Source organism: Penicillium robsamsonii (genome assembly GCF_028829455.1).
Source record: "Penicillium robsamsonii strain IBT 29466 chromosome Unknown utg000001l_segment0_segment0, whole genome shotgun sequence".
Lineage (NCBI taxonomy): Eukaryota > Fungi > Ascomycota > Eurotiomycetes > Eurotiales > Aspergillaceae > Penicillium > Penicillium robsamsonii.
In genome coordinates, this window is record NW_026643219.1 from 2838415 (window position 1) to 2853399 (window position 14985).

The 14985-nt window shown below is 48.3% G+C and overlaps 5 protein-coding genes across 5 annotated transcripts; 1 reads left to right on the forward strand and 4 right to left on the reverse strand.

Moving 5' to 3' along the window:
* Positions 1-1713: 1713 nt before the first annotated feature.
* Positions 1714-3452, reverse strand: N7447_001118 (uncharacterized protein; the record flags this gene model as incomplete). The annotated part of the gene is made up of 2 exons (XM_057225394.1): positions 1714-3281; positions 3344-3452. 2 exons carry the CDS (start codon positions 3450-3452, stop codon positions 1714-1716), a joined length of 1677 nt encoding a protein of 558 aa, XP_057089410.1.
* A 1716-nt stretch (positions 3453-5168) lies between these two features.
* On the forward strand, positions 5169-7885 carry N7447_001119 (PA and RING finger domain protein; the record flags this gene model as incomplete). Its single annotated transcript, XM_057225395.1, has 2 exons — positions 5169-7480; positions 7540-7885. The coding sequence occupies 2 exons, from the start codon at positions 5169-5171 to the stop codon at positions 7883-7885; spliced, it is 2658 nt and encodes an 885-aa protein (XP_057089411.1).
* A 362-nt stretch (positions 7886-8247) lies between these two features.
* N7447_001120 (Short-chain dehydrogenase/reductase SDR) lies at positions 8248-9227 on the reverse strand (the record flags this gene model as incomplete). The annotated part of the gene is made up of 2 exons (XM_057225396.1): positions 8248-8636; positions 8723-9227. The coding sequence occupies 2 exons, from the start codon at positions 9225-9227 to the stop codon at positions 8248-8250; spliced, it is 894 nt and encodes a 297-aa protein (XP_057089412.1).
* Positions 9228-10198: 971 nt separating this feature from the next.
* N7447_001121 (leucine-rich repeat domain-containing protein) lies at positions 10199-11812 on the reverse strand (the record flags this gene model as incomplete). Its single annotated transcript, XM_057225397.1, has 2 exons — positions 10199-11159; positions 11229-11812. The coding sequence occupies 2 exons, from the start codon at positions 11810-11812 to the stop codon at positions 10199-10201; spliced, it is 1545 nt and encodes a 514-aa protein (XP_057089413.1).
* Positions 11813-12699: 887 nt separating this feature from the next.
* N7447_001122 (uncharacterized protein) lies at positions 12700-13044 on the reverse strand (the record flags this gene model as incomplete). The annotated part of the gene is made up of 1 exon (XM_057225398.1): positions 12700-13044. The coding sequence occupies one exon, from the start codon at positions 13042-13044 to the stop codon at positions 12700-12702; it is 345 nt and encodes a 114-aa protein (XP_057089414.1).
* Between the last annotated feature and the right edge of the window lie 1941 nt (positions 13045-14985).

A 14985-nucleotide genomic window follows, 5' to 3' on the forward strand; every position in this document is an offset into this window, starting at 1 on the left:
GAAAAAATTTCTAAAAGATATATATATTTTTTCATTTATGATGGGGACAACGAATCCGATAAACGTTGAGCAAATAGAATATGAGCAGTTATTAACAGGTAATTTTATCCAGGCCCAATGCTGGTGAGAGACCAGGATCTGCAGTAGGCTGACAACGATACACCGCAACAACCTATATGAAGTCGTAAAGCCAAAGCGGAACTTTCACCAGAAAGAACCTTGTTTGCCCATCCTCAGTCAGAGACTCCATGCAATTATCATTTAAATAGTCTAATTCACCGAGAATTTAGCTGTTGGTAGTCCAAAGATGATTTGTATACGCAGTAATTTTCCATGCGTAGCAGTTCTCCAGACGGAAGAGGGCTCCGTAAGGAAGAAAACTACATATAGAGACTCACGGAGACCTGATCATTGGCTAGATAGATTTTCCATTTGTAGCCAACTCGTCAAATCAACGGTTTCAAAGCTTCTCTTGCCTCTAAGTCTTTCTCTTTACTTTTTCGTCCTCTGATATGATGCTCTGGGCTTAGAGGCCAATGATGTAACTAGTTATCTACCTTGCTTTACGTGGAAGTATGGATGTGCCAGTGCCATTCGATCTCCACTAGAATAAAGACCGAGAAAACTGCATACTATAACTGGTAGTTATCTAGGTAGTCGTACTGTAATCAACGGCGTGGTAGAGGGATATCATAAAATCAATACAAATTAACGAGCGATTGCGAGCTGGGGACTCTCGCACGAAGTACCGTTTGAAAACGAAAGGGGAGTAACAACAGATCACTGGAGCCAATATGTGATTGATTCCTAACTACTCGCTCCACCTTTGAGAAGCTCCTGGCTACTCGGTCCACTCAGACTATAGTTTTCGAAGTCAGTTTGACCTTTCTTTAGACTTGATTCCTGGAATATACATCCTGGATATGCGGGTTCTGATTGGATACTATATTAAGCATTTGAATCTTGACCGCTTCTATGATAGTATATTTTACACGAGATATACACACGGTGCCTACTCTTCCGTGATCATCAGCGCGGGGACCCGATGCAAATATTCAGTGCCAGTCTCAGCAGACGGCCAACTAAATAGTGGCCGGCTGGACAGTTTAACTCCAGAGTTACCCAAGCCATACTCGTTTGCTTTTCCCTTATACTGATTTCAATGCATTGTCTATAAAAGACTGATCAAGACGGATATCTTCTTAATCCATCAGTGTTGGCGCAATTTGACTTTTGAAACCATCATCGTACCCGATCGACAGGCCTATGCTACAAGTGCATTGCATCTCAACACGTCTATAAGGGCGGAGACAACAGAGATAGGCCGCTCCCAGTTAGTAACCGAATACCCAATACTTATCCATCAGTGAATCCAACGCCATTTCACTAAGCAACTATTGGTCAGTCCGATTACAATTCCCAAACGCCAGAATGGCACAGTTAGGTGGTTTAACGATGAGAAAGGATACGGCTTTATGACCCCAGATTCTGGCCCTGATATATTTGTTGAGTCCAAGACAATCGAGGCTAGTGGTAAAGTCCATCAAGGAGGGAAGCATAAGCCAGGTTGTTTTTTTCGAAATATATCTTCATTTGAAGGCAGTGAGATATAACAGAAGAGGATTTTGGTTATTCTCGTAAATTACCAAAGAAAACTAAAAAAAAAAACTAGGAATACAGCTCATAAAAATTTCGTTACAACTCATAAATCGCCTAGTAGTTGCGCTGACTGCCGAGGGCATCTTTCGCATCAACTCTGGGGTCGAGCTTGTTCAAGAGGTCAGAGCCGTGGGGGCCAGTGGTCTTTCCAGTCTTTGAGGTATGCTCGGTGTAGTTGCTACCACTGGCTCCGGAATTATCGCCATAGTTGGACTGGCCAGTAGAGCGGCCAGTGGTGCTGCCATAGTTGTCAGCAGTGTTGCTGGAGCCGTAGCCGGACTGTCCAGTGGAGTGGCCAGTGGAGCTGCCATAGTTGTCGGCAGTGTTGCCGGAGCCGTAGCCGGACTGTCCAGTGGAGTGGCCAGTGGAGCTGCCATAGTTGTCGGCAGTGTTGCCGGAGCCGTAGCCGGACTGTCCAGTGGAGTGGCCAGTGGAGCTGCCATAGTTGTCGGCAGTGTTGCTGGATCCGTAGCCAGTCTGTCCAGAAGAGTGACCGGTGCTAGAGCCATAGCCGGTCTCTCCGGTAGAGCGACCAGTGGTGCTTCCGTAGTTGTCGGCAGTGTTGCCGGAGCCGTAGCCGGACTGTCCAGTGGAGCGGCCAGTGGTGCTGCCATAGTTGTCGGCAGTGTTGCTGGAGCCGTAGCCGGACTGTCCAGTGGAGTGGCTGGCGGTGTTGCTAGAGAGAGGGTTGTTGGAGCCATAACCGGTCTGTCCAGAAGAGTGACCGGTGGAGTGGCCGGTGGTGCTGCTAGACAAAGGGTTGTTGGACTCGTAGCCGGTCTGTCCGGTGGAGCGGCCAGTGGTGTTGCTACCGTAGGTGTCGCTGGCAGACAAGGGGTTGCTGGAGCCATGGCTGGTGGAGTGGCCGGCCTGTCCAGAGTGACCGGTGCTGGAGCCGTAGCCAGTCTGTCCGGAAGAGTGACCGGTTGTGCCGCTGGACAGAGGGTTGCCGGAGCCGTAGCCGGACTGTCCTGTGGAGTGGCCAGTGGTGCTGCCATAGTTGTCGGCAGTGTTCCCAGAGCCGTAGCCAGTCTGTCCAGAAGAGTGATGTCCAGAAGAGTGACCGGTGCTAGAGCCGTAGCCGGTCTCTCCAGTAGAACGGCCAGTGGTGCTGCTGCCGTAGGTGTCTCGACCACCAGACAAGGGGTTGTTGGAGCTGGTGGATCCAGCGTGCGTTCCTCGGTTGTCGAGGTCGTTGATGTTGCTGGAGCCAGTGTTGGAGCCATATCCGCCAGCACTGTTAGATCCGTAGTTCCCGGATGTTCCTGAACCGACATCAATGGGACCCTTCTTGGAGTCATGGATGGTGTCGGAGCCACCGTGCCCAGTGCTACCAGTGCCGTAGTTTCCAGCTCCAGTCGAGGTACCTCTCTCATAGCCGGAGCCAGAGTTTAGGCCACTAGTGCCAGAGCTGTGGCCTTGGCCAGTGGTAGAGCCGGTATTAGCACCAGAGCCGTAGCCTCCAGTACCGGTAGTAGATGTATTCTCATAGCCGCCAGAGCCAGAGCCATAAGTGTTGGAGCCTGCGGTGTTGGAACCTGTGTTGGAACCTGTGTTGGTTGAAGTGTTGTATTTGCTGTTATCCGCGGTGTTGTTCGAGGATCCGTAAGTATCCCGGGTATCTATGTGAATAGAATTGTTAGCATCACAGTGTGCAATAGTCTCTTTACTAACAACAACCTACCATCGATCTTGTTGGAGGTCTTGGAGTAGTCATGGGTGGAGTTATGGGTGGTCTCCTTATCATGATGGCCGGTCACGGCATCCTTGACCTTGTGAAGAATGCTGGACATGATGGGTGGAAAGTATTATGCTTTGATAGTAAAGTAGAAGATTTGAAAGTAGTAATGCTTGAATATATTGTTCAATTCAGATGTTTGTGTTGATGAAAAGGAAGGCCAAAGTGATCCCAGTAGGGAGTTTATATATGCTTTGTCTGCTTGTGATCAGATCAGATCCCTGCGGAGACCGAGTGACGCCATAACGCGGGGATCCACGAGTGCAATCACCGGTGAGACATGGATTGGAGCTCTTCGACTGTCCAATTTATGGGTTGTCATGACGTCCAAAGCGGGTTTATACATACAGATGAGAATTCTTGGCTGAAAACGAGAGCTACCAATGTCATCCATCGTCATGTCCCAGATCTACAAGACCAAGAACGCCACTTGAGCCAGCTCTTGCAGGATACCTTGTAGATCCATCGGCCCACAAGGACGAAGCTGGCTGGAGGGCTGACTTCATATTACATAAGTGTGGGTTTCCACACCTAGGCCATTCCACAATTTCGTGCTAATTCTCCGAGTGATTGTTCTGTCCTAGGCAATTGAAGCTTGGCCATCGGTTTATTATGTTTTCGTGGGAATAACCTGTATTATTTGTGCTCTTTTAGGTCTTACAAAGGCTATAGTAGACATATAAAAGAGGACATATACTATAGTCCTTTTTTTAAGGTCATGTACGTCATAGATGTCCTAGTAATTTCCCACGCTAATCCACATATGGTAAGTGGGGACCGGACCTTATCGTAAAGTCCAAAAATATCTCATGGGTGCTTTGAAGATCATATTAAATATTGTAGAATGCACTAGACGATTCGACCAGCTACAACGATCTACATAATTGTACTACATAATTTGTACATTACGCGATTCAAATCCAAAATCGAAAAGGCGGTGGATTACGTAGCCTAGCAGTGCCCAGGCGATGGCATGATCGGCGGTAGCTCTGGTCGAGAACCGTGGAAGTATCAACTTGAAATCACATCAACAATATATGCCTATTATTGCGAGATCCAAACCGAGCAAATGACATGGACCATTGTGTTATTATAATATGACATTGTATGAACAGAATTTGTCAAGAGTAATCCTTAAAATTATCATTTCTCTCCAATACTTGGTGGCGTCTTTGTCTCGGTGTATGTTGCATCTTTCTACTTTTTGACCAAAAAAACCTAAAAGATATACAAATGGTTATGCTACCTACTATAGCGTTAAGCTTTAATATTGCTGCTATCTCTAGTGTTGTTTTCTTCTAATGTATGTTATACTTAAGAGGGTCATGTGATTTGGGGCACCAAAGCCAGTGTCATGCCTCAGGTTTCAAACACATGACACTGGTGGATATGCCGTCACCTGCCGACCCGGGGTTAATCCATATCATGAGTTCACTTCTCCTTCTCCACCTGACTGACTTCACTTGAACTCCCCTCTGTCTCTCTATCTTGTCTTCTTGTTCGCTTTGACTTCCCCTGCGCTCGCGTTAGCTGTCATCCGTCGACTTCCTTCAACCAGCCGTGGTGCTGCTCATTGCACTCGATGAGTGGCGGCCTGCTAGCTTGCCGCCAACCGTTGGATTGGTCATAAAGAGTCCACCCCAAAGTATTGTGGTCCAGCGGAGCCGCTGGTATCGTCAATCATTCACTCGATCCACCCGTTGCTATTGTGATTAGATATCTTTCGATTAAGCTGCTCTTCGATTTAAGTGGTTTAAACCATCTATCAGACATGCGACCGCCACGCTTGCTCATCGTCCTCTTCTGCCTTATCTTCTTTCCGATCCTCCTTACCTTCTTTTCCGCGCTTACATCGCCCGATGTAGCAACTCCCAATACGCTCGCTGGTCAAACAAGTGGGCTGCGCGCTTTGTTTTCTTTCAACATACCATCGTCCCTTTTCCCTCCGTCAGCCATTATCAGTCTCACCGATGACAACTCGACCTTCTTCCTCGCCCGGCCAGCGGCATTTGGTCCGCTGCTGCCTATCAAAGGCCTCAGCGGTCAGTTATGGGTGGGAAGTGGTTTTGGTGAGGGGGGATTAGCTGGCGTGGAAGGGGAACTAGGCTGCTCCGATATTCCCGGCTGGGGTGAGGGCGCCAACCATAAGAAACAAGACAAAATCTCTAGGAGCGCGGAGCAGAGTTCCGGCATCTCCGGAGGTAGTACAGTTAATGATCAGTTATCAAACCGCCCGCGGTCGGTGTCGCAGGCCGATACCACACCTCAAAACGATAGAGATGATCCAACCACCCCACCCTTCACGAACGATGGCACCGACGATCATCTACATCATCCACTCCCTGAATCCGGTGCTTCTCACCCCGGGATGAGTCAGAAGTATGGAGATTCTGCCCAGAGCAAGCCACCTGCGCATGCCGACATCCAATCGCTACAGGAAACTGCCGAAATCCAGGGCAAGGTAGTGCTGTTGAGTCGAGGTGGGTGTGGGTTCTTGGAGAAGGCCAAGTGGGCCCAACGACGAGGAGGTGTTGCTTTAATTGTGGGCGACGATACTCGAGGTGGCAATTTGGTTACTATGTACGCACGAGGCGACACATCGAACGTCACGATCCCGGCATTGTTCACATCACACACTACTGCTCATCTTTTATCGTCATTGGTTCCTGGACACGCCAGTGGAACTACCGGTTTGGGTGATGTGTTAAAATCCTCACAAGCGAAGCTAGCGGGACAAGCTGATGCCGACAAAGAACGGGTGGTGAGTACTACAGCAACAACCATTCCAAGTCCGACTGCTAGCAGTCATTCGACAGCCAAAGAGAGGCCTGCGCCTTCGTCTCACTCGAAAGGCGGGGTTTTCCACGCAATTGGTGCATTCCTGGGATTGTGCGATAAGAATGGAGGTTCGCGGCATCTGGAAGACAGTCGACGTCCGCCCAGCAGCGGCAACATTGACTGGATCAACCTAGGCTCATGGGATGAAAAAGAAGCCTCGTCGAGTGCCCGGAAGAGATCAACGGATCTCAATAATCGTGGTCGGGCCAAGGATGACACATTTGACAGCCACAAGGCCGACATGTCCCCTGAAAGTTTTGAGGATGATGATTTTGTCATCGGGGTTCAGGACTGGAGAGATCCCGACTTGATGCCTCCTAGGAGTACCGCATCCCCGACAGCTAGCACCTCTGTAACTGGCAAGGATACCTCCAAGACTGCCAGTGCGGATAAAGATGCCGCTTCCTCGGCTAATGGCCTTCAGGGTGGTAGCATAACACCAGGAAGTGGGGAATACCAGAGCATCGACAAATCCAGTGCTGGCTCTCATGACACGCGCCTCAAAGGATCTGAGCAAGAATCTAGCGGAACTCATGGGAAGTCTGAATCTTCTACGAAGGGCTGGTTCTCAAGTCACTTCGGATGGGGAGATGATACTCATCAAGACCCTCAGCCTTCTTCGTCGCCCTCACTTCAGAAAAGCACTACAGCAAACCAGAAAATGCAAAATAGCCCTCACTCCTCGAGCCGTCTAAACGCGGAGACTTCCGAGCACGAAGGTCTTTGGGTTACCATGACACCTACCAGCATGTCTACCAGCCCCTTTTTCGATACTCTATTGGTCCTTGTCGTCAGCCCATTACTTACGCTGACGGTGGTTTATGCCCTTTTGCTGCTCCGGTCTCGAATCCGTCGTCGTCGCTGGCGTGCCCCGAAGTCGGTTATCGAACGACTTCCTGTTCGAACCTACCACACAATCACTACCACTTCTTCCTCGTCTTCCAACTCAACCCGTCCTCCTAGTCCTGGTCCTCTATCCCCGACTTCCCCGCTCCTTGGCAATGAAAGCCGGCCAAGCGCATCCCGATCAAATAGATCACGTTCACAAACATTTTCGGGCACTATGCTAGACTCATCTGTTGCGCACAAGGAAGAGAAGTGTAATATGCAAAACGGATCTACTTTGTGGCGACGCAAGTACACAGGAAGGCAGGTGGAGTGCGTCGTATGCCTTGAGGAATATATCGATGGTCTGAGCCGGGTCATGAGGTTGCCATGTGGCCATGAATTCCATGTGGAATGCATGTAAGTGACATGAAAAAATTCGGTCTTTGTTTTGATATTTTACTAACCTCTTTTGTCAGTACTCCCTGGTTGACTACTCGTCGACGAACTTGTCCAATCTGTAAAGGCGATGTTGTCCGTTCATTGTCCCATTGTCAATCCGGTGATTCTCAGGGTCATCGTGAGCAGTCCAATGATGACGTTCACTCCGCCCAGCCGATTTCTCGAGGCAGTACCTCTTCCGCTCCATTGCAAATTGAAGGCGTCAACGACGATGCTTTAGATACGGAAGAAAATGCAGGTCTACTTGGCGACCATGCAAATTCCGCCCCACAGTCCAGCTGGCGAAACCTGGCTACTCTTAGCTTTTCTGCTCTGAGCGGCGATACGATATGGCACCAGGCTCGTGCGGACCGTAATCGCTAATATCTATATTCTATCCACTCTTTTCGGGTTTTTTTTTACCATTCCCCCCTCTGTCCTGTGGGATTTGCTCTCCTTGTATTGAAGCATACTGTATTAGCGATGGTTTTGATTTTCTTATGACTTGACTCTGCTAGGCGTTGGGTGAGAACAGTTTGGCGATTGCAAAGTGCCTACAAGCATTATTGAAGCGGCTGGGATATACCGCGGGTCAATCGTTCAAAACTTGTATGTTATTGTTTCTGGTATGGATGTCTGAATTGGATTCCATTGTCACTTGTCCTTACTACTGTTTATTGATGTAACCAAATAATCACATAATAATGGACATTGGCAAAACAATCCTGTTCAAACCACTCAAAGCCTCATTCCTTGTCAACATAGACATTCCCAGCAATCTCCCTAAACACATCAAGCGTATGGACCAACCGATCACGCACCAATTCAATACGAGGAATCATATCCCGACCCAAGGGCAAGAACCCCTCACTCTCATGCCCAACACCAACACCCTTGCCAACGACAACTTCATAAATCGCCTTGGCAGCCTTATCCTTGTCGCCATCAGCAACATGCTTCCCACTCTGTATAGCATCCAACATCTTCATGGCCACCGAGCCAACATAGTCTGCCGGTAAAGGGCTAGCAGGAGAAACACACCCAGTCCCGAACTGCGTGTTGAACACTCCCAACCACACCGTCAGAAGACGGACATTGAAGGGTGCGATTTCCTTAGCGAGCACTTTACATAAACCTGTATAGACATTAATACATATACGTAAACGAGACATTCCTCAGAAGAAAGAGAAAGAAATGAAGAGAAAGAACAAGGGAACATACCATCCATAGCAGCCTTCGCTGCTGCATAAGCACCCATCCGCTCCCTCCCCTCCAATCCAGCCCCAGAACTAACATTAACAACAACTCCAAACCGCCTCTCCCTCATCCCAGGAACAATAGCTCTAATCAGTCGACTCGGTCCAAAATACACCGTCTCCATCTGGGCCCGTAGCTCCTCGTCCGAGAACTGCTCTACTGCCCCGAGAATCGCGTATCCGGCATTATTTACCAAAACATCAATCGTGTGTCCTGCGGACTCGAGCGTAGATAGCAGCTCAGAAGCGGCGGTTGGGCTATCGACGTCTAGTGCGTGCCATTCGCCTCCGTTTTGGGTTATCTCGGATACTAGATCTGGGGTGCGGGAGGGTTGGCGTGATGTTGCGAGCACTGTGTGGCCGCTTGATTGGACTGCGCGTGCTAGGGAGAGGCCCAAGCCGGAGGAACAGCCTGTTATTAGCCAGGTTAGGGGGCGGGTGGGTTTGGTGAAGGTTGCTTGGGTGGCCATTGTCGGTTTGTTTATGGATGCTGATTTGCAAAAGACTTATGATTTTGGGTAATATAATATTATCAATATCAGAATAGCACCTAGGCACTGCTCTTTTATATCACATTGCTGCTGCAAGCTACGGAGTTATGGACGGATTTAAGATAACAAAATGACAGACCCTCGCAAGCGAGGGTCCGCCACCCATTTGCAAAGGATCACCTAAATACAATTATTCTCATACCTTTTACTTCAACCACCATTTGACGTATTCGGTAAGCGGGTGGTCCATGTAAGCCAGTGGGTCCACCCCAAAACACATAGTAAATGCGATAAATTACAATTTGATATCTCAAACAACGATGGTCTGTGTGGGCTTTTCCTTGTAGCTGAATGCTTTTTATATGCTATCTCTACACTCTAGGGAGTTGAAAGAAATTTAGTAAACTTGTGAGTGAGGTTTATATATACTCTAGAGCTTTTGCCGTGTAATTTTCGATACCGCAATAATGCTTTCGATTTATTCGAAATTGATATATACTACTAAGAATGCTTATCGGTAGCTATCGGCAAGTAATTAAATAAAACAAAGACGTTGGTTGTTGAGATATAAGTGTAACAAATATCGCATTTACTATGTGTTTCGGGGTGGACCACTGGCTTACATGGACCACCCGCTTACCGAATACGTTACTATCTTACAACGTAGTATATTAATTAATTAAAAATAGTAAAGAAATCAATTAGCCATTTGACTACTAGAATATTAAAAAAAATCACTTCTCCCGGCGTTTCTTTGCCCTGCCATGCTTCCTAATTTCAACTAGGCTGGAGGAAAATGTAGTAAATATAGTCATAATTCTACAAGATAAACCCGAGACAGTAACTAAAATACAAGGTCCTAGCACCACAATATAAACATACAGACCAAATACATACGAAGTGAATCCCGAAACCCCTCCCATCACTCAAGCGAAAAGTCAATGATGCGTTCAACAAGACTCCGGCACACACGACAAGCTACAACCAAACCGCCGGAACGGCAAAGGCCGAAGCTTCTCCCCGGGACAGCGAGGCATCTTCATCCCATTCTCACACGGGGTAAAGTCCCACCATTCCATCCATTCAGTGCGGGGAATCACATACTCTCGCCGGCAAACGGAGCAAGACTGTCCACCCGCAGCGCGCACTTCTCTCGCTTGTTGTAGCAAGGGCACAATCAGCGCTGGATATTCGGCCAGCTCTTCGTCGGTGGTTTGCTCTAGGTAGGGGAGCTTGCTCACAGCACGGAGCGCGACTTCGCGCAGGGACGGGGCGCTATTTACAGGTGATGCCAGGTCTGATGGTGTGAGATTGGGTCTGTTGCAGAATGTGTTGTCTCTGATGGGGGTTCCCTCCATATTCATGTAGGTGATTGGGCTTGTTGCAACGTGGATAGGGGTCCAGCCCTCGTTGGGAGAAGATTGCTCTTGAAATTGGAGCGGAGGAGATGGATCCTCCTCTGATGAGTCCTCGTAGTTTTCAGTTTCCTTTTTATTGGTCGATTTGTAGTGCCATTCTGCGATCTGCACGTCTTCGATTGAAAGGAATGGGTTCGGGCGTACAGTTAGGTGTTTCAGTTCGCCTTGCTGCATGAGTCTGAGGATCTCCCAGGGAAGGTAGGTCAATTGGTTGACGGAAAGATTTAAAACTTCCAGTGCTATCAGTCTGCGGACTGTAGATGGGATTTCGGACAGCTTGTTGTTTCGCAAGCTGAGGACTTTGATATTGCTAAGCTCGAAGAGATCGTTGTGCAGGGCTGATAGGGAGTTGTTGGGGAGATATATGTGGAGGAACGGTTGTAGAGATGTGAAGACGTTCTCTGAGACCGGGGCTTCCTTGACTGATGGAAGCTTCGTTAGATGCTGTAGAGGTCGTAGGAGACCGGATGGTATAGATCCCAGATGGAAGTCGCTGTGTAGAAAAGAGCCATTAGCATCATTGGCTCGGATAAAAGGGATATCGGATGAAACTAGAACATACCCCAGATCAATACTCTCATGTCCCTTATCAAGACAATCGCCGACAACCTCCCGCGCGTATCGATGAGCATCGGATTCTTCAGGACTTTTAAACGCAACGCGCGTCTGCGCAGGCACATTCTCCGTCTCATTAACGAAAGGCGTAGATCCAGACTTTCTAGGATCAAGCACAGACTTGCGCAAGTCTTCCCCCCACGCCGAGCCATCCTCCGACGCTAAAAGCGACTCGGCACCAGACTCATCACTCCCCATCCACACACCACTATCAACATTTCTCTTGTCCTTAAAGTCTGCCCTTTTCCGCTTCGGATCTATCACCTGCTCCCCCCACCAGGTCCCCCGATACCGCCGTTTGCGACCCGCGCCCGAAACTGTCGCATGGTAGTTCTCCAGTCCGGAAGCCGGGATATCGTCACTGGAGAAGAGCGCAGGGTCACTGGATGGCTGACTAGAGCGGTCATCAAAGCGCGACAGTCGCTGCGCGCGCTGGAACGAAGACCAGGCCGCGCCTGTCGCTGAGGGGTTCGCGGCGGGCGAGCGGTGCCGGATTCGCCGCGGCGGTGGGAGGGGGATCTCGCTGTCCATTGCGATTTCAGTTTCGCGATGTTCAGACGAGTCTCTGGTTCTCGGCCTGGGTCATTGGGGTTCTAGCACGGTTTTATCTGATGTTCGGAGTTGCGCGACGCGTTGTGGAGACCCGCGATGGATAGGTCAACAAACGCGCTAATGGCGCGATTGGGGGAGATAAGGGTTTTGGATCGACTGGAATCAATTGACAGACCTCTCCGTCTGGAAGAGAAATCCTTCAGTTAGAATGGAAAACAGATCAGATCAAAAGATAAGATCAGATCACACGTGCACGGGCATCAGTTGACCCCGGAGCAAACGGCTTTCCTCCCGGGGCCGCTCCACTGGAATGTTGGATCGACGTGACCTACTCTATCTTTCTATGCACATGCTACTTACTGCTCCTGATATTTACCGTTAGAAATGATATCAAAGGAGAGAAGAAAATAAAGTGTCTATATTCTGCGGATGACTCAAAAGTTGACTCAATGCAAGATCTGGATCTCAGCCAGATCAGTCGACTGGTAAGTCACCCACGACAAGATATATGGACAAACGAATCGAATGTAACAGGGGTTTGAAGAAGAGAATAATAACAGCATCAACTCATATCGGTCCAAAAAGTCATAAAAAAAAAAAACAAAGAAATGGGGGTATTTGAAAAAGCGTTAAACCGTTTCCTCTCCAAGAATGGGCTCTTCAGCTAACCGAGAGGAATAGAACTGTGAAGTATAAGAAGGGGGAAAAAAGAAAGGAAAAAAAAGCTCCCGGCTCTGCTGTAGATGAACGGCAATCAACAAGGCAGCTCATGCAGTATGAATTGAGCGCGGTATTAACAATGGTCCCAATTCATGATCGTTGCCTGCGTGAAGGCTTTCTTGCCCGTCGCAAAATGGCGAGGGTGATCACAGGGCTTGGCCCATCATCACAACGATATAGCCAGCGGCAGCCAAGGCAGCTGGCATGCCAGCGCCAATGTTGGATGCTGCGCCGGTCGAGGTGGCGGCTGCGGCCGAAGAAGTAGTGGAGGAGGCGCGAGACAGAGGAGTCGAGGTCGAGGCAGACACAGTGGTCATGCTGCTCGCGTTGGAACTCGTGATGGCGCTGGAACTAGGAGTTGGAGTCACCGAATTGACGCGAACCAGAGTCTTGGTGATAGTCGTGGTTGCAGTTGAGGTAACGGTCTCCTCTGCGGCGACGAATGGAGCCGCGACCAGGCAGAGGGAGGCGATGATGGCAGTGAACTTCATTTTGAGAATTCGAAAGTGGATATCAATATGAAAGAGGGATCAAAGTTGGATGTCAAGATTTGCGATGCGTTGATGCGCGAAGTATGAGAACTTAGGGCAGAATAGATATGTTTATTTGAGCGCAAAAAGAGTGAGCGTCAATGTTCAAGGTAAAGATCGTGTAGAGCACTGCTCAAGTATAAAAATGAAAGTGTATCGAGAAAATCTCTAACGCGCCTAAGAAAAAGGGAAAAGGAAATTTTACAAGGGTGGCCCAGACTTAAAGAGTCCACGAGGGACACCCTAACCTGGGGAATAAGGCGATTCGTTCAAAGTGCCGTGGCGCTTTGTTTTCTTAGATTGATTTTCCAGTCGGAATTTGACCATCCTATTGGCCCCTTGAACACGCGGACCCTGGAACTATTCAAGATTGGGCTCCAGAAAGAGCCCTAAAGACAAAGGGTCTTCCGCACAGACTTTTGCCAGGGGTAAGAGTTTGTGTTATATGTTGGCCATCTCTTGGCCTCATACGTGTCACAGCTAATACGAGGATTCTTCGCCTATGTATACTCTATAGGTAATTTCAGCACCCAATCCTAGTCTAGCAGGGAATTCCCTTTACGAAACAGTTTTGGTCTTTTCCCAAGCGCCTTTGTTTACTTTGGCTAATTTTACCTACTGTGCTCTGTTTTTGTGTACCCCTGGAGTCAAATGTCTCTGGGCACACTACTGCAGGTGTTCACTCCCTCACGGGGACTTCCGTCACTTCCGTACCCCTGGCATGTGCAGGAACAACGATCGGTGATTCGGTCTTAAAACATAACAGTTCATCGATTTGGCTTGATCTGGATCTTACATCTTACCAAAGTCATTCCGGTTCCCCCGTTAGCTTACCTTACCCGGTTCCCACACCGAGAAAAGACTTTTTTTTTTTCTTTCCTATACTCCATAAGGTTCTGTCGATCACGTAGTTCCATCCAGGAAAGACGAACTGATCAGCGCTCGGGCCTACTGTGTTGGGCATCTCTACTCCATCTGGGGAGGAATGTTGAGTCATTCCACGTTAGGTGTTATTTGTATTAGCCTTATACATTTTAGTAGGAACAGTATTATGTGCTGGCGTGAGACGGAGACAAACATGTTGAAAGGGTCTTTGGGTCTTTTTCAGGGGCTCTGACTCTTTGGCTCTGACTCTTTGGACTCGCGAAGCCCTATGTCCTCCGTATCCACTTTGAACAACCTCAATACTCCGGACAAGCTATACTTGAAAATTTAAGATCATTATTCATATCCATAGTCTGAACTGCATACTTGTCTGTGCAAGGTCATGTAAAAAAAAAAAAAAAAAAGGGCGCAAAACCAAGTTAAACATGATGGCTCTCTTTCCTTTTTGGCTTAGGGCGCTCGATCTAATATTGTTCAATGGGCATGTCCGGGGTAGCCCAAACAAGGACGGCGGTTGGTCAACGGCTAGTTAATGCCTGAGAATTAGGGAAACGCGTTCTAACTGGAATAATCAAATTGAGTCTATATCCCCGGTTACAACGCCTACGATATATAAAGCTAGAGTGAGATCCAGTAGACTCAGCAAGATGAAGGGGATGGATATAAGTGGATATTAATGAAATTCTCAATCATGCCATGCATATGGCTCTCTGTATATACCTTCTTGGTTCATCTATGAGAACTTGGCAAGACTGAGGCAAATGCCCTGCATTGGACTTTGACCAAATTTCGAGGCACCCAAATCTCACACGTGCTCACACATGACTTTAGTCTTGGTCATAAATCGGTGCTTCGGAAATAGTAGTTTTTGACACCAATACCATAAGGGATGGGAGGTATATCTGTTGGTACCTATCACCAGTTCATTAGTCCTTGGAAAGCCATGCATGCTCTTAGTTGCCATCGAGGCTGATACACATTACAATTGTGTTTAAGCACATCTGTCGGTTTCTGGTA